Source organism: Triturus cristatus, chromosome 7 (assembly GCF_964204655.1).
Source record: "Triturus cristatus chromosome 7, aTriCri1.1, whole genome shotgun sequence".
NCBI classification, from domain to species: domain Eukaryota; kingdom Metazoa; phylum Chordata; class Amphibia; order Caudata; family Salamandridae; genus Triturus; species Triturus cristatus.
This window is the reverse complement of record NC_140590.1, coordinates 1,832,661,737-1,832,688,855: the sequence shown is the minus strand read 5'-3', so window position 1 is coordinate 1,832,688,855 and position 27,119 is coordinate 1,832,661,737. Positions and strand designations below refer to the sequence as shown.

The 27,119-nt window shown below is 46.0% G+C and overlaps 1 pseudogene and 1 gene segment (V, D, J or C); one reads left to right on the top strand and one right to left on the bottom strand.

The window, feature by feature from the left end:
• LOC146813330 (T cell receptor beta constant 2-like) overlaps window positions 1-14,308 on the bottom strand; it is a 934,578-nt gene extending 920,270 nt beyond the window's left edge. The window contains 2 exon segments of the C gene segment in view: window positions 13,522-13,813; window positions 14,210-14,308. Of these exon segments, the coding sequence occupies window positions 13,522-13,813; window positions 14,210-14,258 (341 nt within the window).
• The window catches only part of LOC146813329 (uncharacterized), a 201,609-nt pseudogene that overhangs the window by 10,156 nt on the left and 164,334 nt on the right, over window positions 1-27,119 (top strand). The window lies entirely within an intron of this gene.

The following is a 27,119-nucleotide window of genomic DNA, read 5'->3' as shown; positions in this document are numbered from 1 at the left end:
ACGCAGCTCCAGCAATGCATGGGGTAGGCCTTCTCCCATTGCATTTTGTCACCCTTACACCTACTATGAGGCAGGTGTAAGGTTTTGACGTAATAGCGTCCTGGACGTGGTGCAGTGAAATCTGATGCATTTCATTGCACCTCTCCTACAAGGCTTTCTCACATGGGAACCCACACCCTGCATACATCATACCTGACGCAGGTATAATGTAGCGCAGGCATTTACAAAGTGAATCATCTGCCTAGATGCGTCACTTTGTAAATAGGGTGCAAAGAGGTGCATTATTTATGCCGCCGATACGTCACAAAAAGTGACGCAACGGCGGCATAAAAGAATCGCAGGCCTTCATAATTCAGGCTCTTAGTTTTTAGATGAGGGTGAACAGTGAGGTGATTCAGTTCAACATTAAAAACCGGTGTAAGAAAGAGTCTTTCTAACTTGAGTGTGGCCGTCGGCTGTTGCAGGGCAGCCTGCCCTGGGGCTTCAGGACATATTTTCATCACTGAATGCGGGAAGCAATACCGGAAGTGAAGTTCAATCCTCTATTTTGTGTGGTTTGCAGTTTTGATATCTAATTGGCCGTGTCTAATCTAAACTTTGTCTATGAACATGAAGAAAACACAAAAGAATTGCCAAGTGGCAGTAGAAAGAAAATGCTGACATTGACAATTGAGTATAAAGAGATCAGAGAACAGCTGCAAGAAAAGACTCATTCAAGCCTTGTAGTCTGAAATGACTCAGGGTGGCTTCATCCATCAGCAAACACTCGATGTAACAAAACCCAGACTCTCCATCACTACTGAACTCACCCTCAAATACCTTGCTGCAAAGAAGTCAAAGGCAGCTTGGTGTCAATGGTCCCTCAACACAAATGACACTTTTTGTCCATGAAGCTTATTTTAGAACAGCACAGTCCAAGCCTTGGTCCACAGCCCGTAGATGGAGGCAAGGCCCTGTGTTATGGCCTAGCGCACAACGTGGGGCCTCTCATCAAAGACCAAAAGAAACAGTGTCTTTTCTCACTAACCTGAAGGAGCTTCACGTGCTCCTTCTCCAAGCCTGCATGCTCATCAAGGCCAGCTGCATGACTTAGAATGGTACCCACCATACCCACCTGAAAATGTACACACGTCAAGAGGTGACACCAGACGCCAGACCCTCACAAAACGAGCAAAAAGAAAACCTGAAGATGGGTCTTCTCTCTGCTCACACCCACCCATTTAATATAAGAAGATGGGTCTTCTCTACCTGCTCGCACCCACCCATCGAAAACTAGAAGATGGGTCTTCTCTCTGCTCCCACCCGCCCATTGAAAACAAGAAGATGGGTCTTCTCTCTGTTCCCACCCTCCAATTGAAAAGCAGAAGATAGGTCTTCTCTCTATTCTCCCTCCCACCCATTGAAAACCAGAAGATGGGTCTTCTCTCTGTGTTCCCACCCTCCCATTGAAAAGCAGGAGATGGGTCTTCTCTCTCTTCGCCCATCCACCCATTGAAAACAAGAAAATGGGTCTTCTCTCCCTGCTCCCACCCTCCCATTGAAAACCTGAAGATGGGTCTTCTCTCTGCTCCCACCCTCCCATCGAAAATTAGAAGATGGGTCTTCCCTCTGCTCCCACCCGCCCATTGAAAACAAGAAGACGGGTCTTCTCTCTCTGCTGCCACATGCCCATTGAAAACCAGAGGATGGGTCTTCTCTCCCTGTTCCCACCCACCCCTCAAAAACAAAAAGATGGGTCTTCTCTCCCTGCTCGCACCCACCCATTAAATACAAGAAGATGGGTCTTCTCTCCCTGCTCGCACCCACCCATTGAATATAAGAAGATGGGTCTTCTCTACCTGCTCGCACCCACCCATCGAAAACTAGAAGATGGGTCTTCTCTCTGCTCCCACCCGCCCATTGAAAACAAGAAGATGGGTCTTCTCTCTCTGCTCCCACTCGTCCATTGAAAACCAGAAGATGGGTCTTCTCTCAGCTCCCTCCCACCCATTGAAAACTAGAAGATGGGTCTTCTCTCTCTGCTCCCACCTGCCAACTAAAAACCAGGAGATCGGTATTATCTCTCTCTGCTCCCTCCCACCAATTGAAAACTAGATGATGGGTCTTCTCTCTGCTCCCACCCGCCCATTGAAAACAAGAAGATAGGTCTTATCTCTGCTCCCACCCTCCCATTGAAAACCAGAAGATATGTCTTCTGTCTCTGCTCTCTCCCACCCATTGAAAACCAGAAGATGGGTCTTCTCTCTGTGATCCCATCCTCCCATTGAAAAGAAGGAGATGGGTCTTCTCTCTCTCTTCTCCCATCCACCCATTGAAAACAAGAAGATGGGTCTTCTCTCTGTGATCCCACCCTCCCATTGAAAAGAAGGAGATGGGTCTTCTCTCTCTCTTCTCCCATCCACCCATTGAAAAAAAGAAGATGGGTCTTCTCTCCCTGCTCCCACCCACCCATTGCAAACCTAAAGATGGGTCTTCTCTCCCTGCTCCCACTCACCCAGTGAAAACCAGAAGATGGGTCTTCTCTCTCTGCTGCCACATGCCCATTGAAATCCAGAGGATGGGTCTTCTCTCCCTGCTCGCACCCACCCATTAAATACAAGAAGATGGGTCTTCTCTACCTGCTCGCACCCACCCATCGAAAACTAGAAGATGGGTCTTCTCTCTGCTCCCACCCGCCCATTGAAAACAAGAAGATGGGTCTTCTCTCTCTGCTCCCACTCGTCCATTGAAAACCAGAAGATGGGTCTTTTCTAAGTTCCCTCCCACCCATTGAAAACTAGAAGATGGGTCTTCTCTCTCTGCTCCCACCCGCCAACTAAAAACCAGGAGCTGGGTATTATCTCTCTCTGCTCCCTCCCACCAATTGAAAATTAGATGATGGGTCTTCTCTCTGCTCCCACCCGCCCATTGAAAACAAGAAGATAGGTCTTCTCTCTGCTCCCACTCTCCCATTGAAAACCAGAAGATAGGTCTTCTCTCTCTGCTCTCTCCCACCCATTGAAAACCAGAAGATGGGTCTTCTCTCTCTCTTCTCCCATCCACCCATTGAAAACAAGAAGATGGGTCTTCTCTCCCTGCTCCCACCCACCCATTGAAAACCTGAAGATGGGTCTTCTCTCCCTGCTCCCACTCACCCAGTGAAAACCAGAAGATGGGTCTTCTCTCCCTGCTTCCACACATCCATTGAAAACCAGAAGATGGGTCTTCTCTCCCTGCTCCAACTCACCCAGTGAAATCCAGAAGATGGGTCTTCTCTCCCTGATCCCACCCACCCATTGAAAACCAGAAGATAGGTCTTCTCTCTCTGCTCCCTCCCACCCATTGAAAACCAGAAGATGGGTCTTCTCTCTGCTCCCACCCTCGCAATGAAAAGCAGGAGATGGGTCTTCTCTCCCGGCTCCCACCCACCCGTTGAGAACTAGAAGATGGGTCTTCTCTCCCTGCTCCCACATGCCCATTGAAAACCAGAGGATGGGTCTTCTCTCCCTGGTCCCACCCACCCCTCAAAAACCAAAAGATGGGTCTTCTCTCCCTGCTCGCACCCACCCATTGAATACAAGAAGATGGGTCTTCTCTCCCTGCTCGCACACACCCATTGAATACAAGAAGATGGGTCTTCTCTCCCTGTTCACACCCACCAATTGAAAACTAGAAGATGGGTTTTCTCTCTGCTCCCTCCCGCCCACTGAAAACAAGAAGATGGGTCTTCTCTCTGCTCCCACCCGCCCATTGAAAACCAGAAAATGGGTCTTCTCTCCCTGATCCCACCCAACCAGTGAAAACCAGAAGATGGGTCTTCTCTCTCTGCTCTCACCCATCCATTGGATTTGGAACAAGATCTTCATTCACATCAGAACTGAACCTCTGAACAAGGACTTGAAGGCTCACTTCTTCAGAGAACATCAGGTCTATTCGATCGGAATCCCCAACCGCTATGAACATGCCTGAACCACCCATGTTCGCTCTTCCATCCCTCTGCATCTAGGCTTGCGATTCATAAATACCCCTATATACATACATACATGGATACATACACACATGCATACATAATACATGCATACATACATGTATACGTGCATACATCAGACATGCATTCACACATAATAAAAACAGGCATGCATACATATTTAGGCACATATATACAAACATAGATACATACATGCATCATACATGTATACATACAGGCATTCATACATACATCATAGATACATACTGTTAGAAAGGGGGGTCTCTAGTTGGCAGAGGTAGGTACCTTTGTCTAAATAAGGGCCCTTGCTTCTAGTCAGGGTATGGGGGATACCCTCCTAAAATAACCCCTGCTCACCCCCTTGGTTGCTTGGCACAAGCAGACAGACTTATCTTAGAAACAGTGTGTAAAGCATTTGTGAACACATACAGAAATACAGTGAAAACACTATAAATGGGCACCACACCAGTTTAGAAAAATAAGTAATCTTTATCTAAACCATAACAAGTGCAAACGACAAAAATACACAGTTCAGTTATCAAGATATCCTTAAAAACAGGTTATTCACTCAAATAAAGCTTGTAGCAACAAGTAACTCCACCTGGAGTTATAACGATGTCATGCCAGATGAAAATCCCAAAGTATGGTGCCGACAGCGAGGTGCGCTGCGTCGGGCCCACAAAGAAAAGTACCTTGGAAACAATGCAAGGAAAGATGACGCACGGTGTCGGGGAGTTGATGCTTCATTGGGGCCGAGTGGCGTCGGTTCCTTACTATCCCAGGGGAGGTGAAGCCTCTGTTCCTTACTGTGTTGCAGGGGAGGCGAAGCTTCAGCTTCTTACTGCGTCGGGGAGGTGACGTCACAAATGGCAGCAAAGCCTCTGTTTCTTACGATGGTGCGTTACCGATGGGGCACGGCAGCCGGCATCGGGCCTACATCGCAAGTGGGGATGGTGCGTCATGCTCTTCACGAGCGGTGCCCATGGCTTCCGTGTAGGTTACGGCATCGCTGGCCGGCGTTGTTGTTGTAATTCTCTTCTGTGGCAGCTGAAACAGGAGTTCCAGATGCAGAGACACAGAAGGAGTGACGTCTTTGTGTCTCTGAGACTTCAGAACAGGAGGCAAGCTCAGTTTCAAGGCCTTGGAGATCTACCTCAAGATGACAAAGAACACAGCAAAGTCATTTTCTACTTTCCTTGGCAGCAACCAGCCCCTGCATGCCAACCCCAGACAGCAAACAGAACAGGGGCAGAATTCCTCCTCAGCTTCTCTGGCTCTTTTCCTTGGCAAAGGTTAATCTTGATTCCCAGAAGTGATCTAAAAGTCTGGGGTCTGGGCCCCACTTTTTATACACACAAATACTTTGTTCTCTGAAGAAAGAGAGTGTCTGTACCCAGCCAAAACCAGTTCTGTCCTCACTGGTGCAGCTTCCTGGCATGTGGTGGAGACAGCATTGTTGAAGGCAGACCAGGCCCATTCAGGCGAAAGGAAATCTCCTCCCCCTACTCTAAATGCAGTCCGGGTCTACTCAGCCCAGCCCTGACTCATCGGGCTTCTGGAGCCACTGCCCCTCTCCAGCCCCTGTCATCCAAAAGCCAGACATGCAATACACAAACCTAGCAGAGGCACACTGGATGGTTAGGCAATTAGGCAAGAAAATATCTACTTTCTAAAAGTGGTATTTTCAAACACAGAATGTAAAAATCACTCTCACTAAAAGATGATTCTTAACAGTCTCAGTTCAGGCATATCAAACTTTATTTTTCTACCTTGTTCCCCGTGGCAGATATGTTTATAAGATGTTCTAAACAAACTCAGCATTCTATCCTATGGGAGCAGGTAGCCATGCAATAGTGAAAAACGAAATTAGCAGTAATTCACTATCAGGACATGTTACACACATCAGAACATGTCCTACCTTTTACTTACAGTGCACCCTGCCCACAGGGGTTCCTTGATCCTAACTCAGGGGGTGACTAATTTGGAGAAAAGGAAAGGTTTAGTGACTGGCATTTGTGCACTTGCCAAGTCGACATGGCAGTCCCAGGCTGCACACAGGCTCTGCAGTGGAAGGCCAGAGTTACATTTTACAGGTTGCTTCTGTGGATGGCACAATCAGTGCTGCAGCCCACTAACAGCATTTTATTACATTTCCTGGGCACACACAGTGCACAATACTAGGGTTTGACCAGTAAATCAATTATGCCCATCATGGAATCACTAATCCATAACAACAATTTACAAAGGGAGCACTTACACTTTGGCATTGGACAGCAGTGGCAAAGTGCCCAAAGCATGTGAGCCAGCAAAACGAAGTCCAACACACAGCAAAAACACAGGAGGCAACAGCAAATAAATGGAAGGGAGACCCATGCCAATAGTGCCAGGTCTAAAACATACACATATACATGCATGCATATATCCAAAATACATGCATTATACATACATTTATACATGCATGCATCCATCCATCCACACATACATCTATACATGCCTGCAGGTATGCATTTGTACACACATGCATACATGGATACATACATGCATGAATACATATGCACATGCATGCATGCACACATATGTACATACACACTTGCATACATGCATGCATGCATACATACACATGCATACATACATGACAAGAAAGAAGGATGGCGCCCAGGCTCCTGATTTGGAGCTAACATTCCAATTCAGCATAGGAGGGGGAAAGGGGAGGTTTTTACCCTCATGATAACGATTAGTGACCATTTTGGATACATTATACTCAGGGTTTTCTTTCTTTAAATGAGATTAGGAATGCAATTATTGACCTGATCTACCTGTGAAACCGATCTCCATCAGTTATTGGTGGAAGAGTGATTGACAGGTTGTGAGAGCACTGATGTCCTTGGTGGCTGCACTTACATGGTTAGGAGACCCACTGGTCAGTCCTGCGTCACCGCAGGGATCGCCCACGTGGAGCAGGATTGAGATCTGAGATCTTTGGGACCAGCTGCCCAGATATCAGGTAAACCATCTCCCACTGGGAGGCCCTTCCGACGAAGGGGCAGTGCGATGCTGTGAGTTGTGCACCTTAAGGCCAGGTTGAGCGCCTGCCTTATCCTCAAAGAGGTTTCCCTCTCTGCTGGCTCACTCAGGGCATCCTTCTGACCCGGAAGTAGAGAAAGAAGAGTCTCTTAAGCAGGCCAGCTCTCACTAGGGACCGCTCCAGTCTGACAGAGTGTTATAGCATGACTGTGATGCTTCGTGCAATAACATATTAACATTTTAGCGCCTGGAAATCCCTAACGGTGCTATATCTAACTGAAGACAATGCCATACAGGGACATGTTCAGAAGCGGTGTACGTTACTACATTGTAGAAATGGTTTACTTTTAGCTGTTGCTGATTTCATAAGGATACCATTTTGTGACAACTTACCTTATTCCTAAAACAAACCATTCATTATTTTTACGTTCTTTATACTTGTGTTATCAAGTGTAGATTTAACTCATGTGGGTTTCAGGAGCTGTGGGTTCAAACATAAAAAGAACATTTGTAAACAAAACCGTTGATGGTATCATTGGCTGCAATATCCAAAAGAAGGAGGTGAAGGCCTTCAGAGAAAAGTAGTATTATGTAGAAACGTGTTGGCATATGGTGGACAACTTTTACTTACAATGGATAGATAGTGCTTCGGAATACTTATATACATAACTGTGAAATGGGCGCAGAAGAGCTGAGAGTTTCTGCCCTGTGGTGCCACCACAAACCGGTGCAGAAGGCTAGCTGTGAGTTTCTGCCCTGTGGTGCCACCACAAAGAGGTGCAGAAGGCTAGCTGAGAGTTTCTGCCCTGTGGTGCCACCACAAACCGGTGCAGAAGACCAGTTTAGAGTTTCTGCCCTGTGGTGCCACCACAAAGAGGTGCAGAAGGCTAGCTGAGAGTTTCTGCCCTGTGGTGCCACCACAAACCGGTGCAGAAGGCTAGCTGAGAGTTTCTGCCCTGTGGTGCCACCACAAACCGGTGCAGAAGACCAGCTGAGAGTTTCTGCCCTGTGGTGCCACCACAAACCGGTGCAGAAGGCTAGCTGTGAGTTTCTGCCCTGTGGTGCCACCACAAAGAGGTGCAGAAGGCTAGCTGAGAGTTTCTGCCCTGTGGTGCCACCACAAACCGGTGCAGAAGACCATCTTAGAGTTTCTGCCCTGTGGTGCCACCACAAAGAGGTGCAGAAGACTAGCTGACAGTTTCTGCCCTGTGGTGCCACCACAAAGAGGTGCAGAAGGCTAGCTGGGAGTTTCGGCCCTGTGCTTCCACCACAAAGAGGTGCAGAAGGCTAGCTGAGAGTTTCTGCCCTGTGGTGCCACCACAAAGAGGTGCAGAAGGCTAGCTGAGAGTTTCTGCCCTGTGGTGCCACCACAGTCTGACACTGTGCGCGGCTGCAGGTGCAGTAGAGGATCTGAGAGACACTGGTGTTGTTGATACGCAGCGTGTGCTCCGTGTCGCTGACGCGCTCCGCTTCATATGTCTCTTTTTCTCTGATCACCTTTTCCTTGTCGCCGATTGTTCTGCTCACGAAGAGATGCTTCAGTTGGCCCTCCGCGTCTTGCAAGTACCAGCTCATATAAGGGTACTCTTTGTCCTTCAATGTACAGCGGATGAACTCCGTTGCCCCAGGACTCACTGCTGCATACCTTGGTGTCTGCTCCACAAAGGTGCCTTCAAGACCTAAACAAACAGAAAAGAAATTTGCATGAGCAGGGAAAGTAGTCGAAGGGAGCACAGTTTTGTCTTTTTCTCTGTCCCTTTTATTGCACATAAAACATTGATTTCTAATCACATCATTGAAGAACCATTGGTGGCAATGTTTGTGATCCGCATTAAAATGACACCTGGCTCAGAATCCTAACCTGTTGATAAATACAAAGCATCTTACAATTCTTGCTTTCCTTGAGTGACAGAAGCATTGCAACCAGTAAAGGCGTTTAAAGCAACAACATAACTGCAAATAGAACCACATTGGTTTGGGATCAAATGAAATTCATGATAAATCAGAGGCAACCCCTATTTCATACACATAATGCTAAGAACCTATGTATATTAAAAGTATTGAGTTAGTAATGCATGTTTCAAATCAATAAATGGCCATTAACCTAGGAGACAACAGCACAACACTGCACTGTGCAGTAGAAGGCTCCTCATCTTGCAGAAGTGTGGTTGAGATGTGACCCTGATGAGACAGGCCGGAAGTACATAAGAGGCTGATAATAACTTCCTGTCTCCACTTCCTTCCTGCTCGCCTGCACCTGCATTGCTTTTCATGATTGGCTCTATGGCTATCTGACACAGATGAACAGTGCAGACTTGTTAAAAAACATATTTCTTTATACCATTCCTTTTGAACTGAGTACGCGTGCTCTTCTTTGTGAAGTTTTTTTCTCCATGCTGCGATGTTGCGCAGTCTTCGTATCACCTGAAGACTTAAACTGGTTTGTGTCAATGGTGTTTTTAATTTGTTAGCAGTAGATTTTGTGATTCAAGGGGAAGCCAGTGGAATAAAAAAATATGACACCCAAATTAAATTATCGATCTCAGTCAGGAAGCGCGTTCATATAAGGCGTGTGGTGTAGGCTGACTACTCACAGCTTCCAAAACAGCACTCTGGCCCGATCCGGCCCAAAGTTTCTATCTGTAACCCCATTAGGAATCTCTGGGGCAAATTTACGAGAAAATGTCAGACCACAGAGCTGCGCCAAATTTGGCAGCACCGCACTCTGACATTTTTAAAATGCAGGGATGCGCGATATTCACAAGAATACGGCAGTCCCCTGTGTTTTCTCTAGCGCTGGCGCTGGCCGAGCGCCAACGCAGGCACCCTTGCACCGTAATGCAAGGGAGCCTGTGTTGCAGGAAATGATTGTTTATGTGCAGGAAGGTGTCCCTTCCTGCCTATAAACAATCAATAATGGAGATTTGTTACCTCAATGTGTGCTGCAGAATGCACCATGTATAGAAGTTGCAACTCGTCATAATTTAATGATTGTTTATGTGCAGGAATGAGCACCTTCCTGCACATAAACAATCATTAATGTTTTTTTGCTCTTTCTATGTGTCTTGCACACTGCAGCACTCATAGAAAAAGCAAAAAAAGGAGAAATTGAAGTATTTCTCCTCGTTTCCCCAGTGTGATGCCGGGTCTTGCATGGCGTTAGTTTTTGGTGCTGCCTCAGATTTACACCTCCTTGTAAATTTGGGGAAATGTCAAAAGCAGTGTGTGTAGAGGTGGAATGCCCACAGCAAAACCCATTGTATGCACCTTTCACGCTAAGTAACGCATACAAAGAGGGCTCATTTTAGGCTGCGTTGAGCCACAAAAAGTAGCTTAATGCCGCTTTGTAAATATGGGGAAGGGCATATCCTCCTACTAACAACAAAACCTCCCCCTATACACTTTTAAATTGGTAATACATCCAATAATTGACTAAAGCCTCATTGAAAACAGAAAAAGAGTATAATACTTTTTTTTAATATGATAAAGATTTATTTTTATATGAACAGCGTTATAAAAAAGAAAGACATTGCAATTTATATAATTTGAATAATTTGTACTAGCAAAGTACCAAGGCGAGCCCATAAACAAGAAACAATGAGAATAATGTAACACTGAATTAGACCTCACATGACACAATCAAACAAAACAAACATGTGAATAGTGCAAAATACTCAAAAAACTCAACACAATAACATATGTATGTCACCTAAATACTAATAAAGAAAAAAATACAAATATACACAATAACACAAATTATTCATATCAGCCAATGAATAGCCAAAGCGCTGACGCGCATTTCGGAGTGGACCCCAATGTCCACCAATTCCTTCATCAGGGCGCAGTAGAAGATAATCATAGAATGGACAAAATTCCCATCTAATTAGTCTCTTTAATAAATTGAGACTGCGAGGTGAAGGGGCTCCTTGGAGACACACTGTATACTCATACAGAATCAGCTTAGGAGGTAAGCAGCTACTAATAGTTCTCAAACCGAATGTGGATCAAACAGGAAGTACAGGTACCAATATCAAGAGCCTCCCAATAAGATGAATTCAATAGTAACTGTCGATTTTGGGAATGCAGGGCATAAGGGATGTATACAAAGGAATAGATGATCCTCAATAACATCAGTGAGAACGTGCCTTTCTGCCAAAGAAGGCGGTGATACAGGCTATGTATAATGAAATATTTATGTAAACCGCAGCCTCAAGTCGGTTGTGACGTTGGGATGCAGGTAGGCTGGAAGAATAGAAAGATACGGTCTGATAGTATGAACGGCTCGCGAAAAGATCCTTTATCCTCACCAGGATGTCGTTAAAAGTTACATTCAGGTGGCGATATTCCCTTGCAAATATACCACTCTATTTGAAGTTTGTACGTTTTTTTACATTAAAAATTGAGGGGCTGATTTACAAGCCCATTGCACTGAAGGTTATTCACTGTTTTTTAAGCACTGGCGGCGCAGTGGATCTGCCCATATATACAAGCTCACTTAAAGCCACCCTACGTGGCTTTCCATGAACTTGTAAATATGGCCCCCGTTCACGCATTGCTCCATTCATAGGTGTTGCTGTGGGTGTTCCTACACAACAACCATGAAATCTGATGCATTCACAAATTTACAAGGTTTTGTAAACCTTGGAAGGCACCCAATTTCTACACCTCCCCAGGGGAGGTGTAAGGGAGGCGCAACGAGGAGAAATACCTTTATTTCGCCTCATTTTTCCTTTTTCTATGTGTGGTGCATTCTGCAATACACATAGAAAGAGGAAAACAACTGTTGTGGTTGATTTTGTGCAGGAAGGTGCTCCTTCCTGCACAAAAACAATCCCCCATACAACACAGACACCCTTGCACCATGGCACAAGGGTGCCTGCATTGGCACATAGCAGCCCATGGTGCACCCGCGCAGGGGAAAAGCACAGGAATGCTCTGTATCTTATAGACACAGTGCATTCCTGCCCTTTTCTTTTGATGCACAGCCGTGCAGCAGGAAGGCTCACTGCGCTGCTGTGCGTCAAAATATTGTAAGCGAGGCCCTGAAATTTCCAAATTGTGATTTGGTAAAAATCGCAATTCCCATTTTTATCATATGGCCGTAAGAGTGTGGACAGTGATTCACTAAAATGCTATCGGTCTTAGAAGCCACATCACGGATCCTTGATTCTGTACTGTTTTACCCTGTGACCCATCCTTTACTCCTCAACAGCATCCTATGTGCTGATGAGAGGCAGGATCAAAGTAAAAAGAATGAAAATTAATGAAAAAAAAAGTGCAGTGAGAACCCCACTTCCTTTCTTCACCTGGGAGATCAGGGTTCATAGGGTAACAGATGGCATGGCCTTGGCTGTCTGGTTGACTGGCACCATTGGAAAATCGTTGTTTGATTGACTATGTAGGATCTTATAGATTGAGATATGCAGGTTACGGCATGATTGAGAGCCTTCCACGGCTTGGTGAGACCTTTAGCTGGTAAACAATGGTCACCATTCCAATGTCCACTCATGGTTGCTGGCTGATAAGTGATACCAGATCACAAATCTATTTCTGAACATTGTTACTATATGTCCTTGGTTGTGAAGAGGGCAATGCTTGGTGCAAATATCGTTTACCAGTGGATCGGGAAATATGGCTTGTGTTTCTGGTGTTCGTACACACTGAGCACTCCAAGTTGTAGGAACGGCTGTAGGTTTAACCCAACGCTTGTTAGTAGGGTGTCCACTCAGATGTATCAGCGGAGTGCTACACTTTGAGATGTTATATGCATTCATCCTCTAGTAATGGGGCACCAGACAGTCCGTAGGGGATGTAGGCATTGTAGGGCGATCGATGAAGGATGCATAGCTCCCACTTCACCCTCAGTTTTACCCTACGCAAAGCCACTATGAGGTGAAGGCGTTGGCACTATGACAACTATGAATTATAGTCTCCTGGCTTGCAGGAGTATATGGGAACAGTAGGGTGTATTCATTTTGAAAGATGACCGCATTTACCGTCCTTTATACCCGTTCTGCTAGATTCAGCTGCAAAAACAAAACCCGCAATAAATAAAATGGAAGGTGAATGCACATCAAAGAATCACCACTGGCAAAGATACGTAAATATGCACCCAGAAGTGTTCATCTTTACCTCATGCCCGTCAGCCTAAAGTAATGGCACAGGACATTCTCTGCGACCTCCAGCTCCTTTCCCCCCCTCCTCCGCATTTGGGGCCTTGTTTACTCCTGCGTGTAGCATGCACTCCAGATCGGAGCACGCAAACGACTACACCACGCACAGAGCTCAGTAATACACATCTTTACTCTGTGTCCTGCAACCGTTAACTGAACATACTGCGTCATAGACTTTATTGACCACACCTAGACGCACCCAAACACCTCCCACAAATAAGAGTTAACACGTGTTGACCGTTTTTAATATTTGCGGTCCTTCTTCTTTGTAGGGTGCTACGTGTGAACACTGCAGCTCGAGGCTCACACCTGGGCCCTCTGTGAGTTTTTGTTTTAAGTGGCACACGTTTCTTCCACCGTGCGACGCTGCAGGCGCAGAAGTACACAGCCGAGTCTGACGCCTGCAGGGTGGGAAACTGCAGGTCAAACAGTGCGCCCTCCCTCGCCGCTCGCAGGGGCTTGTCTGTGAGGTTCTGGGGGTCCCCGGTGGTGTAGGAGAGGAAGAGAGCTTCCATCGCGTGCTCTGCGCTCTGCTTGTACCAGTACATCCAGGGCTTGCTGGAGTCATGCAAGTGACATGAAATGACTTTATCTTCCCCGGGAGATCCGACTGTGTATGCTGGCTGTACAACGTACGAAGAAGTCACACCTGAGGGAAGCAAACATATACACATATGATTAAATATATCACTGTGATAAACTGAGTGCCTTTCAGAATATCTTTAGTACAGAAAGAAGTTAACATGAGCATGCAGAATGTTTTAATTCAAAATTTTATTTTGGCACTGACTAGACATCACTTCTGGGGACAGCCCTAGGACAAACTAAAAAAAGAAAAATGTCAGCAATAAACACACAAACTAGTTCAACTTCTACATACAATGCAGGAACTCCAGACTTCAATTTCAGATCAATAAAGAAGCAAGTTTGCTTCTCATTCTGATCTAAGCTGCATGTCCCAGGTTTGAACACATTTGGTTTTGATACCACTAAAATTCAATTAGAAATCAAAGGCACAAAAGTGGGGCGGATCCGGGTCACTCACCCGACAGCAGCCGCGACAAAGTCAGCCATGACAGAATCAGGCCACCCATGATGTGCGTCCTCTTTACTTGTAAGGCTGTGAGGTCCCTCGCGCAAATGTCGCAGTGCTCCATGCAGAGCAGGGTTTGGGGTCACAAGCCATGGCCGTGACGTCAGTTCCGGTAAAGGAAACTGACACACACACATGCACACGGAAAGATTAAAGGGTTGATATAGGTCTCTTAAGATCAGCTTCGATTGTCAACATATTTGAAACACTATCTGTTTTGTGTAGAAGTGTATAAAGTTTTGCTTTTTTTCACCAGAGATGTTTTACAAAATAACAGATTTTGGGGCTTATTTACGAGCCCATTGCGTCGCCGGTGCGTCACTTTTATTGACGCACCAACAGTGCAGTGGGCTTCCCGTATTTACAAGGCCATGTAAAATCACCCTGCACGACGTTTCATGACTTTGTAAACATGTTGCACTTTCATACAAGACCCTTTCATGCATAACTCCGCGTAAAAGGGGCGCTCCATGGGTGTTGCCGTGGGTGTACCCACGCAACATCCATGGAACCTGACACATTCCCTGATTTAAAATAGTTTATAAACCTGGGAATGCGTCAGAATCCTACGCCTCCCTAGGTGAAGCGTAAGGAGGTGCAATGAGGAGAAACACCTCTATTTCTCCTCGTTTTTCCCTCTTTCTATGTGTGCTGCATTCTGCAGCATGCACAGAAAGGGGAAAATGCCTTTAATGATTGTTTATGTGCAGGAAAGTGTCCCTTCAATCATCCCTGCTACGCAGGCACCCCTGCAAAATGACGCAAGGATATCTGCGCTGGTGCATGGCTGCTGTTTGTGCGCAGGCACAGGGGAGGAGGAAAGGAATGCGGCTTGTCTTGTAGATACGGTGCATTCCTTCCCTTTTATTTTGACGCATGGCAGTGCGGCAGGAAGGCTTGCTGTGCTGCCGTGCATCAAAATATTGTTAATGAGACCTTTTGACTTTTAATGAATGCTTCCATTATTTCAGTTTTTTCTTCATCTGAGCAGTTCTGCATTCTAAAACCGTTTCATATCATATTCATAATCAAGCTTAGCCAGATTGGGGAATGCAAACAGAAGTTGTTATCCTGCAAGTTTACCTTTTTGCAAGCCTTTTCAATGCACAGTGGCAATGTGCTGACAAAACATAAAATGGATATGGGTATATGTGCAATAAATGATTGCAAAAGTCACAAGTTTCACTTGGGAATAGTGAAGCAAAGAGGTTAGGAAAGTCTGCGCAAGTGTGATATTTTCCATGGGTGCCTCTGCGGCTGGTATGTCTCAGCAGCGAAGGAGGCTGGTATGTCTCAGCAGCGAAGGAGGCTGAATGTCTCAGCAGTAAAGGACAATCACATTCCCACTGCATATGCTGGTTCCATCCATGGTTCAATAGTGATTGAAGCTGCCCCTGAGGCTGGTATGTCTCAGCAGCGAAGGAGGCTGGTATGTCTCAGCAGCGAAGGAGGCTGGTATGTCTCACCAGCGAAGGAGGCTGGTATGTCACAGCAGCAAAGTCGGCTAGTATGTCTCAGCAACGAAGGAGGCTGGTATGCCTCAGCAGCGAAGGAGGCTAGTATGTCTCACCAGCGAAGGAGGCTGGTGTGTCTCAGCATTGAAGGCAGCTAGTATGTCTCAACAGCAAAGGAGGCTAATATGTCTCACCAGCGAAGGAGGCTGGTATGTCTCAGCAGCGAAGGAGGCTGGTATGTCTCAGCAGCGAAGGAGGCTAGTATGTCTCACCAGCGAAGGAGGCTGGTATGTCTCAGCAGTGAAGGCAGCTAGTATGTCTCAACAGCAAAGGAGGCTGGTATGTCTCAGTAGCGAAGGAGGCTGGTATGCCTCAGTAGTGAAGGAGGACCATCACTAGCCCACTGGATATGCTGGTTCCATCCATGGTTCAGTAGTGATTGAAGCTGCCCCTGAGGCTGGTATGTCTCAGCAGCGAAGGAGGCTGGTATGTCTCAGCAGCGAAGGAGGCTGGTATGTCTCAGCAGCGAAGGAGGCTGGTATGTCTCAGCAGTGAAGGAGGACCATCACTAGCCCACTGGATATGCTGGTTCCAAACATGGGTCAGTAATGATGGAAGAGTCTCTCTGTCCCGAAGGCCGGCTTGTCTCTTAGTCACACCACAGCGGTGATGGATGAAGTAACCACCCTTGATCCAGGAGAGCCCAAAAGGAATAAAATCCTTTGAAGAGGTTCCATACTGGATGAAATGTGTCCTTGAGTGTGAGAATACATGCGTATATCTACTTCATCGATGTGCTTATCCACCATGTAGATCAGGAATGCAAGAACTTTTCAACGGTGCTTCAAGTGAAACTCTTGTTGACTTTAGCACTCACAACAGTAGTGTCCCAACTCTTGCTGGTAACTCCAGAGCCGCGTACACCATAGGTACATGAATGGTAAATGTTGAGGTAAAGAGCTCTCAGTAGGACACAGTTTCAAAGTCAGGTCTTAGGAAGTCAGCAACAGGACATCATCCACAAGTAATGAAGGGCTCAAAAGCTTGTTCAACCCTATAAATTTACAGATGTTTTCAGAGTGTGTAGTGAACTTGTTATGATATTGGCATTTGTATAGTTCACAACTCACCCCGGAGGGTATTCTGGTGCTTTCAAGGTAATCATCAGCCTCCAACAACCAGGTGACACACCCAGATGAGATCATTAATGGTTTGCTCTGACCCATAGCCACCAACTCATAATTGACACAACCATTATTAAACCAGAAGCCGAGTTTATGATCTTTCATGTCTTTCATACAAGAAAGGCTTCGGTTAGATCTGTGGAACTGGGAATGTTGGTAAATGTAGTAATTATCCTGTGATAAAGTTATATATTCCTACTCTCTAACCACATCTCACAGAGTAAGCTGGTCCTGGTAGTTTAGAAAGAGCAGCATTTTGCAACTTACAAAAATACCTTTCTTCATTGTTCTATGTTTCTCACTCAAAAAGACTTCTAGTCACAACAGTTTTAGATTTATTGCTCCAGCTTGTAGTGAGGGTGTTATCAGTTAACAAACCTAACTGTTGGGATTCAGCATCAATCATGACATCAACATATCACACTTAGTTATCGAGAAAAGATCTGGAGAGAAGAATTCAAGAAGGGTCTGGGCATTGGAGGGGGTGAAAACCAGGTGTTGCTTGGTGGTGTATTTTCTGTGTGCACTGTTTATGATGGGAAAAACACCATTCAGCATGTGCGGTCACCATATTGGAAAGAAGAAAAAGGATCCACAGAATGAGCACAGCATCATGATGTGTTGACCGGTGGCCATATTGCTTTGGGATACCTTGCATGGGGAACACCGTGTTTTAACACATAATACACAGTCACAACTTCCAGTGATGGTTTCACTTCCAGATTATGTTAAAGACAGTATTAAAGACCACAGGAAACACCACTTTTGCCTGGAAACATTGTAAGTCTGTGAATTTCCTTATTTGTTGTAAAGTTCACACCTTGTCACCGTCCATTATTCACCTTTCTTGTTTTTTGCAATTCTCTGGTTGCCATCTTTAAGTGGGCTTCCTGTTGCTTTAGTTACTCTGTCTTCTCTTCTGACCTATTTATGTTTTGTAAATAGTTCCAGTTCATCTTTGAAATCTTCTAAGCATGTCCAGAGACCCCAGAAGCCGCCTGGTATTGTGGGGGCGGGTTTATAGGTTTATCTGTTTATTATGCTGTATCTCTCTGTTGCATTTCTAACCAATATATTTACTATTAGGTAATGATTCTTTTTGCAATTTTCACAGTGCTTGGCGTATTCTATGACAGACCATGAAAATTTCCCCCTCTTCACTCGTTTTGTTACCCAAAGCGCAAAGTATCCAATGGTTTGCTGGCCATTTGGGCCTTAGGGAGACTGTGGGTTGAGAAGCAGTCCTGGTTTGTGTGCACTCATTGCTGGCTTCTTGACATTGATATTGTCGTTGAAGAGTGTTGCTATATAATACAATGATGTGCCAAATATAATTTGATGTTTAGGTTTGTAGACTTGCTCTCAACAATTCTTGTAATAAATAGAATTGTCCTACATATCCTTTGCCACATGGATATTTGATTAAAAAATGTCCTGTTTTGAGACTCACCGGATGCATAGGTTTGAAAAGGAATTAATTGTCATGTTTGAGGATACTGTACAGAGGCGGCTCCGCTCCTTACAGGGAGCACGTATGCTCTGCCCCTCCCCATTTTCTGCCTTTTAATTCTTTTTAAAGTGTTATTGCAAGAAAGAGCCACAATACTATAAAACCATTCCTCTGACCCTCGCCCTACTCAAGGGGTCAAGCACTTTCATGGCACTTTTCACAGGATCATGCCTTAGTGCACATGTGAATCTGTAGCAGGCTTTGACGGGCTTCTCTAATGTCAGCCCTGGCCCCTTGGGGCCCGTGACGCTGTAGGACCACCCCCACCAGTGATGCACAGCGCCCTTTCTTATTGAACACAGCATGGGTGTTTTTGGTGTCAGCCTTGTTTTTCCCAAGGCTGTGCGTCAATCAGTGAGGGTGCACCTTTTCCAACATGTCAAAGGGAGGTGTACAAACAGCAATCCTCGCTGAATACACTGCAAACTGTGATAAGCCAGGAAAGAGGTGGGGCTCATACGTGCCCCTGGCGCAGCCTCTTACTCGAGTCCCAGTCAGCAGGCGCTTCTTGCCAGGTTAAAGGACAAGTATCTAGACCAGCATGCCCACCACTGTAATTGATTTGATAAAACTAATTGGGTCAGTGAATTAAGAGGGATAAATCTTTTTTATATTTTGTAATCAATTCAACACTCTTGCAGAATTCAAGGTTTAAATGATCTGCAGAGTTGTTGATCTTATGTTGATCTTGTGTTTAACTTTCGGAAGCAAATAACATCCCTCCTTAAATACTTCCTCAATGACAAGTGTTCCTTTTTTGATGCCACAACTGTCAAGCAGATCTGTTATCTCTAGTCTATATTATGTGGTCTTTGGACCCGCCCCATACAGCTCATGGCTTATATTTTTAATCTGCCTGTATCAGTCATTGGCTAGAGACTTTGATCAATCTCACCTTGGCTCAGCCCAGAGCAGTATGGCTCTCTCACCTGATTCTAATGGTTTTTAGGATGTACATTTCCATCTTCTATATATAGAGTGCAAGCATAAAGGTGTATATTCAGAAATATTTACAGTCAGTGCCTTGTAACTCATTTGCACCCTTCTACTTTGCTCTGTTGTGTCCACTAGTGGTTGCTCCTTCTCATCTCGCCCTCTTTCCTCTGTGGGTCATACCTAGTGCTACCTGTGCCTCTGTCCCATTCCTCTCTCCCTCTTTTCCACCTGTGTCACTCCTCAATTAACCTGTATGTTGTTCATTCCTCACTTATCTCTCTCTTGCTCCTCCCTCCAGCCCCTCTTTCCCTTGTGCACCTGCCTCCGTCCATTGAATTTTGGATATGTGAATTTAACTTAGTAGAGTTACTTTTTGCTCTACTTCCATTATGCAGTGACTATTCAGAATGAGTGTAGGAGAGTAGGATCTGCTTCACATGGTTACCCCCACTTTTTGCTGGTGTTTCACTGTTTTTTTACCTTAGTCTGGCAGTGGCCCTGCTAATCGGGACCCCAACCTAGCTGCTTCCTTTCTAAAATGGTTTCCATGTATATTAGGTACAGTTCTAATTGGATTCTGGAGTGCCTTATAAGCCCCTAGTACATGGTATACTATGTTCCTAGGGCATAGGTACCTCAGAGGCCTACCAGGGGCTGAAGCATGTATTATGCCACCCCTGGGAAGCACTCCAAAATGACACCACAGGTCTGCTACTGCAGCCTGGGTAAGGTGGTGCTTACACCCCTTACTGTGGTATAGGCTACCCATATCACTACCATTGCACACACATATAAAACCTATAAGTCACTCCTATGGCAGGCCTTAACAATCCTGAAGGCAGAGTGCTTGGTTTTTATGTGAGAGGGTGCCCCTGCATGAGCAGAGCCCCTCTTCAGCATTCGAAGTACCTCCGCTGATGCTGTTTGTGGTGCAGCCTGACCATATACTCTTAAGTGCATTATCACCTCGCGGTAAATGCTAACTTTGGACTAGCTGCATGGAAACATGTCGTGATTGGTGTCAAACGCTTTGGAATACTACCCCCCCGCCAGTTCTGGCGGCGGGGGTAGCATTCCACCCTTCTAGAGGGAGAGACATGTTCACACTAGTCTACCCGGTGAAGACTTTCTAAAGCCCGTGAATCACAAAATGGATGCCACTGCCACAGACACGGGTCGGGCCTCCTGCTGCTGACAGAAACTCCAGCAGGGGAGACCTGGACAATAGGTTTCCTGTCCCAGGGAGGTGTAACCACCTCCCCAGACAGGCAGATGTGTATTGGGGCTGGGCGGGAGCACTCTCTGGTGCTTTGAAGTCCTGCACTGGGGGCACACTTGGTGTCCCTGTGCATAGTCCAGTTCAAACCAGTTGCAGGGGCTACCTGCCCCTGCTCTGGCGCAAAACTGGACAAAGGAAATGGGTGTAACCACCCCTCTTTACAAACCCTCCCATAGGTGGGTCCCTAGAGTATGTCCAACCCCCAAACTTAGTATAAGTATTTGAACCCAGTCCTTGAGACTTTAGATTACCCTGGACGAAACTCTGCAACATATATCCTGGACCTTCGACTTTCTATTTTGACTAGAAGATGGAAGAAATCTCCCTTGGGGTCCAGGAGTGACTCCCCTGCTTTGTAGGCACCAAAGAAGGAACTGACCGGTCTGCAATTCTGAAGCTCCCGCTGGACGCTGATGGCATCCCCAGAGGTGGATTTCCAGACTTCCCTAGGCTACCCTGAGTCCACAGCAAAGCTGACGCCCGTGGCTATCATGGGTGACATGGAACCGTGGCCCCGGGACACCGTGATCTTTTGCTGATCCATCATCTGCCTGGTCTTCCTCGAAATTGTGCTTTGGTCTTCGAGTAGCCCCAGCCTTGAGCACCTCCTGCACCGAAGATTTCTGGCCTCCACTCCACGAGTGACTCGTGGGCCAGTTTACAGTGCGACAGCTCAAGGCTCCTTTGCGTTCGCTAGCCCGTTGGCTAGTGGGTCCCCACGAAGGCGACTTCTCTTCTGATTGGGTCTTCCTGGCTGCTCCAGACGTGCCCCAAGATGACCTTGCTGGTTGAGTCCCCCAGACCTTGCTGGTCTGCACCAACGTCCTTTCTCTGTTTCCAAGTGACTTGCCGTTGCCAAGGCTTATTGGGTCCAATCTGGTCGCTGACACCGCAGCACTCGACAGACTTCATGGGACAGCTCGAATCCAGCTCCTGGTTGTCGTCAACGCCTCCTGGACCTCGTGGCTGAGGAGTCAAGACACCCGTCAACTCACCTGAAGCACCCGACATCTGTGGGCATTGGACTATCGTGCCCTTGGTCACTGGTAAGTGACCCAAGCTATGTCCCCTCTGCTTTCAGGTTCTTTCCATCCTAGATCCAGGCTTGGATCTCTCTGGACACTTCTCCTCTTCACGGCAGCAGCTCTTCCTGAGCAGCTTCCATTGAAAACAGCGAAGCGACCCGACACCATTTGACACCTATGCACCCGGCTTCCCTGGGTGAGGTAACTCAAGTACTCCAGTGCTCCCATGGGTGTTGGCCCTAGACACCTCTAAGTCCAAAAGGGGTTGCTCGTAGACATCCTCTAAGTGTCCTTAAACTCTTAATTTCCAACCGCAACTTTCCCCATAGAAGTTAACGGCGATTCGCGGCTGTGTTCTCACACTACACGCATCCACCGGGGGTCCCCTGTGTCACTACCTTGGGTGGTTCCTTGTGGTCTAAGCACTTCTACAGGCTCTAGGCCTTGTGTCTAGTTCAGTCGTGGTTCTTATACCACTTTATTGGTATATGGTTTGGTACGCCATTAGGGCCCAAACGTGTATTTCTGCTTTTACTGTTGAATACTGACTTGTAACTTAAGTAATTCGAACACTAGCCTCATAAAGAGACTAGAGGGATGTGTTTTATCTTAAATACATATATTTTAAATATATACCTGGTGTGGTTGTCCTTTCATTTGGTCATTCAAGAGATTATAGACTGGTAAAACAAGCTGCTTTACATTCCTTCAAGAATTAGCCTGAAGGCTGCTCTCCATAGCTACCACTAGGATAGCTTTCAATAAAGGTTGTCTTTAACCTATCACCATAAGGGGTTGTTTGGACTGATACAAAGTGCCCACTATCACTAGTGGACAGCACATATCAGGCCAACTTCTCACAATGAGAAGTAGAGGACTTCCCACGGGGCATATCAACAAGGGGTGGCGATAATATTATCGCCGCTTTAGAGCCCGTTTTCGGGCCAAAATCGGCGATAATATTATCGCATTATCAACAAGTACACGCTAGCGCGTGTTTCCTTGCAATAGCGCCCCTTGTCAGCACACCTCCTATCGCATTGCTAATGAGATGCAAAGGAGGCGTGCCTGACAAGACTCCCTTGGGAAAATATCGCTAACCCAGCTTCGTCATATTGACAACGAGGGTTAGCGATATTTAAAATCACTTTAAGTATGCCTTAACGCAGGAATTTAACGTCTGTTAAATTCCTGACCAAGGGGCATATCAACAAGGGGTGCGATAATATTATCACCGCTTTAGAGCCCGTTTTTGGGCGAAAAGCGGCAATAATATTATTGCATTATCAACAAGGACATGCTAGCGTGTGTTTCCTTGCAATAGCGCCCCTTGTCAGCACACCTCCCATCGCATTGCTAATGAGATGCAAGGGAGGCGTGCCTGACAAGACTCCCTTGGGAAAATATCGCTAACCCAGCTTCGTCATATTGACAACGAGGGTTAGCGATATTTAAAATCACTTTAAGTATGCCTTAACGCAGGAATTTAACGTCTGTTAAATTCCTGACTAAGGCATACCTAACATGGGAGGTGGATTGTGTGGCTAAGACCACAGGCCCTATCATCTAGGATACCCCCGTTTTCCACCATGGAAAACGGCAATATCCCCACTAACTCTGGAATTTTTATCGCCTCAGCGATGCGCGTTGTTGATAACGCACTAACCAGGCCATAAATTCCAGCGATAGCCGGCGATAAATACGCAAGCGCTAAGTGCGCTTTGCGATATATATCGCTGGCCCTTGATAATATGCCCCCACATTCGCATTCTGCCAGGCTAATGATTTGTCATTTCAAACCATGTGGCTAATTCTTTTTAGCTTTTTCTTGGATGTGAGTAGTGCTAGCTTGTCTTGGAGAAGGGAGAGCTCCTTATTATAGTGTTCTTGGATCAGAGGACGCAAATTGTCCTCACTTGACATTATGATTAGGTGTGGACAAAGATGTATAGTTCATTTAATGTATACTATATGTAAAAGTAGCCAGAACGACATGTATTACATGCACTAGGACAGACGTTTTCAGGAACAATCCAGACGCATGCAATGCTGTTTATTCAGAGAACCCCATTTTCAGGTTCATTTTGAGAATATAAATGAGCGAAGTGCCTTTCCCAGGAGACTGTGTCCTATTTAGTTGGTTTCTAGGGTAATGTACATAAGCAATGCCCTCATACAAAAGGCGTGTGAGATCCCAGCACAAAGGTATATCCATTTAGCTTCTGTAAGTCAGGTGGTGGACAATGCTGACACAGTGCTTGCCAGATCTTACCTGTAAGAACATGTCTCTTTCTGCAGGATAACTCCCATTTTTCAACTGCTGCTGTCGGTTTTTTAACTCTTTTTACTGGGACCCTGCAAACCAGTTCCCAGTGCATGTGCTCAGACCCCTAAAACTTGTTGAATTGGTTAAAATTCACGTTGGCCACATTTAACTTGTATATAAGTCGCTAGTTTATAGCACCCGTGTGCCCAGGGCCTGTATATCAAATGGTACTAGTCAAATGCAGCACCTATAGTGATTGTGTAAAACATCACTCTAGGCCTGCCACAGCAGCCTAGTTAGGCAGTTTTAAAACTGCCATTTTACCTGCCAAAGTACACTTTTCACAGGCCTAAATCTTAATTTTAAAAAGTAGTAAGTCATCTCAAATGTAGGTCTTACAAGCCCCAAGGCAGGGTTCATTGTATTTAAAACCACAGCATATGAATTTAATGTTTTTACATGTCCTGCCCCAAGAGGGCGGGCTGTGCCATGGAATACACTGGATTCTTTAATTATGCAGATTAATGCTAACACCAGATTTGCACTTGCTACAAAAATACTTTAAACAATCATTTGCATGGTTAAACAAAATCCAATTTAATGCTAAAGTTGAATTTTGTGAAAACTATTTCAGAAATAATGATGTTAGAAAGTCTCCATTTTTCTGCCTAAAGCCTCTAGTAGCCTTTTCAGAGTTCATCCCCCAATTGTCACCTGCAAGCCTGCTGGCCCCCCTGCAATGAGGTGTGAAAGGCTCCCAGGAAAGAGAACCAAATGGCTAAGGGTGGGAAAAGGTGTGATCTCCTCTTGACAGGATGGCCTGGGGGCTGTGCCCACCAACTGCACAGACTTCAAATGGACATCCCCTGTCACAGGCGGATGTAACTCACACCGAGGCCAGCCATTTCCATTGCTCACATAGCCGGACTGGCACTAATCCCACTAGGGGACCGTTTTAGAACTGTCTTGAAAGGAGAGTTTCTACTTGCCCTAGACACACCTCAAGGGTGTGCCCAGAGCTCTGCCAGATGGAAGAAAAGTTCTGCTCTGTTGGATTTGGACAGGGCACTGTCCTTTGGGATTGTTTAAGGCCAGACCCCCAGAAAGTGATTCAAACTGGGTAGGGTTGACCTTGTTCAGCATTCTGTCCATCATTTGTTTGCATAGCACTTTTCACCCTAAGTGGGATGGGTATGCTCAGACGTGGGTCCCTTGCTCACTGTGCCACTGGATTCAAGCTAGCCTGGCTGATGAAGGGTAATACCCAGAAACCGGTCCCAGGATGCTTGTTTCCGGTCCAGGGAGGACCTAGCTTGGCAGTTCGGTCTGCACTGTTCCCATGAGGCACAGGGTCAAGACTGATTTGAATATGGCTGGTTCTAAACTGGGATGGCATGGTGAGCAAAAGAACAATGGATTTAACCCAGATCTCTTGACTAGGGGTGAATGTATGATTTATTCAGCATTCTGTCCATCATTTGTTTGCGTAGTGTTGCCCTTGGGAACATGTTCACCATTGGTCCGGGAGTTTCCCCCACCTACAAGCTGGCGGCAGGCATAAATGTGGCATCCCTCGATACTTCTTCAAAATGCCTATGGGCCTGTGGGAGACAGAAGAAAGACTGCACCTTGTATTGAACCTGAGGTGAGAAACCCCAAGAGCTGGACTTGCTCCCTCTTGTACTAAGAACAAAGAAGAGATCTCCAAGGGCATGTTGGCTGATCTCTTGTAAAAGTACCAAGCCACAAAAGCTGCAAGAAGCCTACTTTTTTCAAGAGCCCAGCTGACCATTTTGAACTAGATTTACCCTGGGCTCGCTGGTGACTTCTTAGAGATTTAGCTCTAACCCCACAAGTGAGTGGTGCCAACAAGGTCCTGTACCCTTATCTGGTGTTAGAGTGTACTGCAACCTGCAAAACTGGACACTTATAAACTTTTCAGAACTTTTCTGCAAGAGAACCAGAGGAGACTGGGGTTGACGCCGAAACCACAGTCGCCAACATTGAAACGCTGGTCACATTCAACTTGCTAGTTTACCCACCGAAAGGATTTCGACATCCAGAAAAGTTTCTAAGCCAGAACAAAGAGGGACTTCACTGAGGTCCATTTGACTGAAATTTTAACGCACAGATTTAGCTTTCAATGTTGTCTTTCACATCTAAAAAGTGAACTTTTATTTTCTCTATTTTTATTCACATGCAGCAAAATAGTGCTAAATATGTTTCTTATTGGTTATGTTTCTTAACTTCCTTTGAGAAGGTTTAATTTGGGGGAAATGTTCTCTATTGGACACCCCCTAAGCAGCAAATATGGTCTACAGTAATTTGTCCTATGTTTGCACGAGCGCAGCGTTTCTTTTTAAGGGTACTGGCAGCAGTGTTAAGCAATCCTTCGATGGTCACTTCGTAGAGCTGATTCTAGTACACTAGGCACGTGTGGTTCGTAGCTGCTCCAACAACGCTCGATACCAGTGAGTTTTTGTTTGGAGTTGTGGGGTCTCTCAGCCACTGTGCAATGCTGCAGGCACAGTAATACACAGCAGAGTCAGACACCTGAAGGCGCTGGAAGTGCATTTCGAAGGTGTCTCCTGTCCTGTTAGCTGTCATCGGCTCTGCGGTGAAGTTTAGAGCGTCCCCAGCACCGTAAGAGGAGAAGAGAGCTTCCATCGCCCTCTGTGGGGTCTGTCTGTACCAGTACATCCGAGGCTTCGAGGAGTCCTTCAGCAGGCATGCGAGGGATGTGTGCCTGCCTGCAGCAGCCACAAGATAAGGCTGCTGGTGCACGTATGAGGCGGCTGCAGACGGATCAGACGCTGCACCTGCAGAAAAAAGACATGGTCATCATACCAGAGCTGTACATGAACATGTATGTAATCTTGTTCTTCAGTTGCACAAACACGGGCTCCTCAAAAGTCATACTTAATATTTCCATGTTCTAAAACTTTTTCATGAAAGTAGATCCCATATAAATGTCACTCTTGTCTCTATTTCATCTGTAAACGGATGATTTCCAGAGGTACGCGGTGTTACATGAGGCCCCTTTACTCCCACGAACCCACTGTGTCATTTACCTGAAAGCAGCAGGCACACCAGCACAAGCAGGGCAGCCATGCTGCCAGCGGAGTCCCCTCACGCTGGGGGAGGTGCAGAGTTTCATGCCAGGAGGAGGGGGCACATTTGCTTAAAGAACCGTCAGCAGTGACTTCAT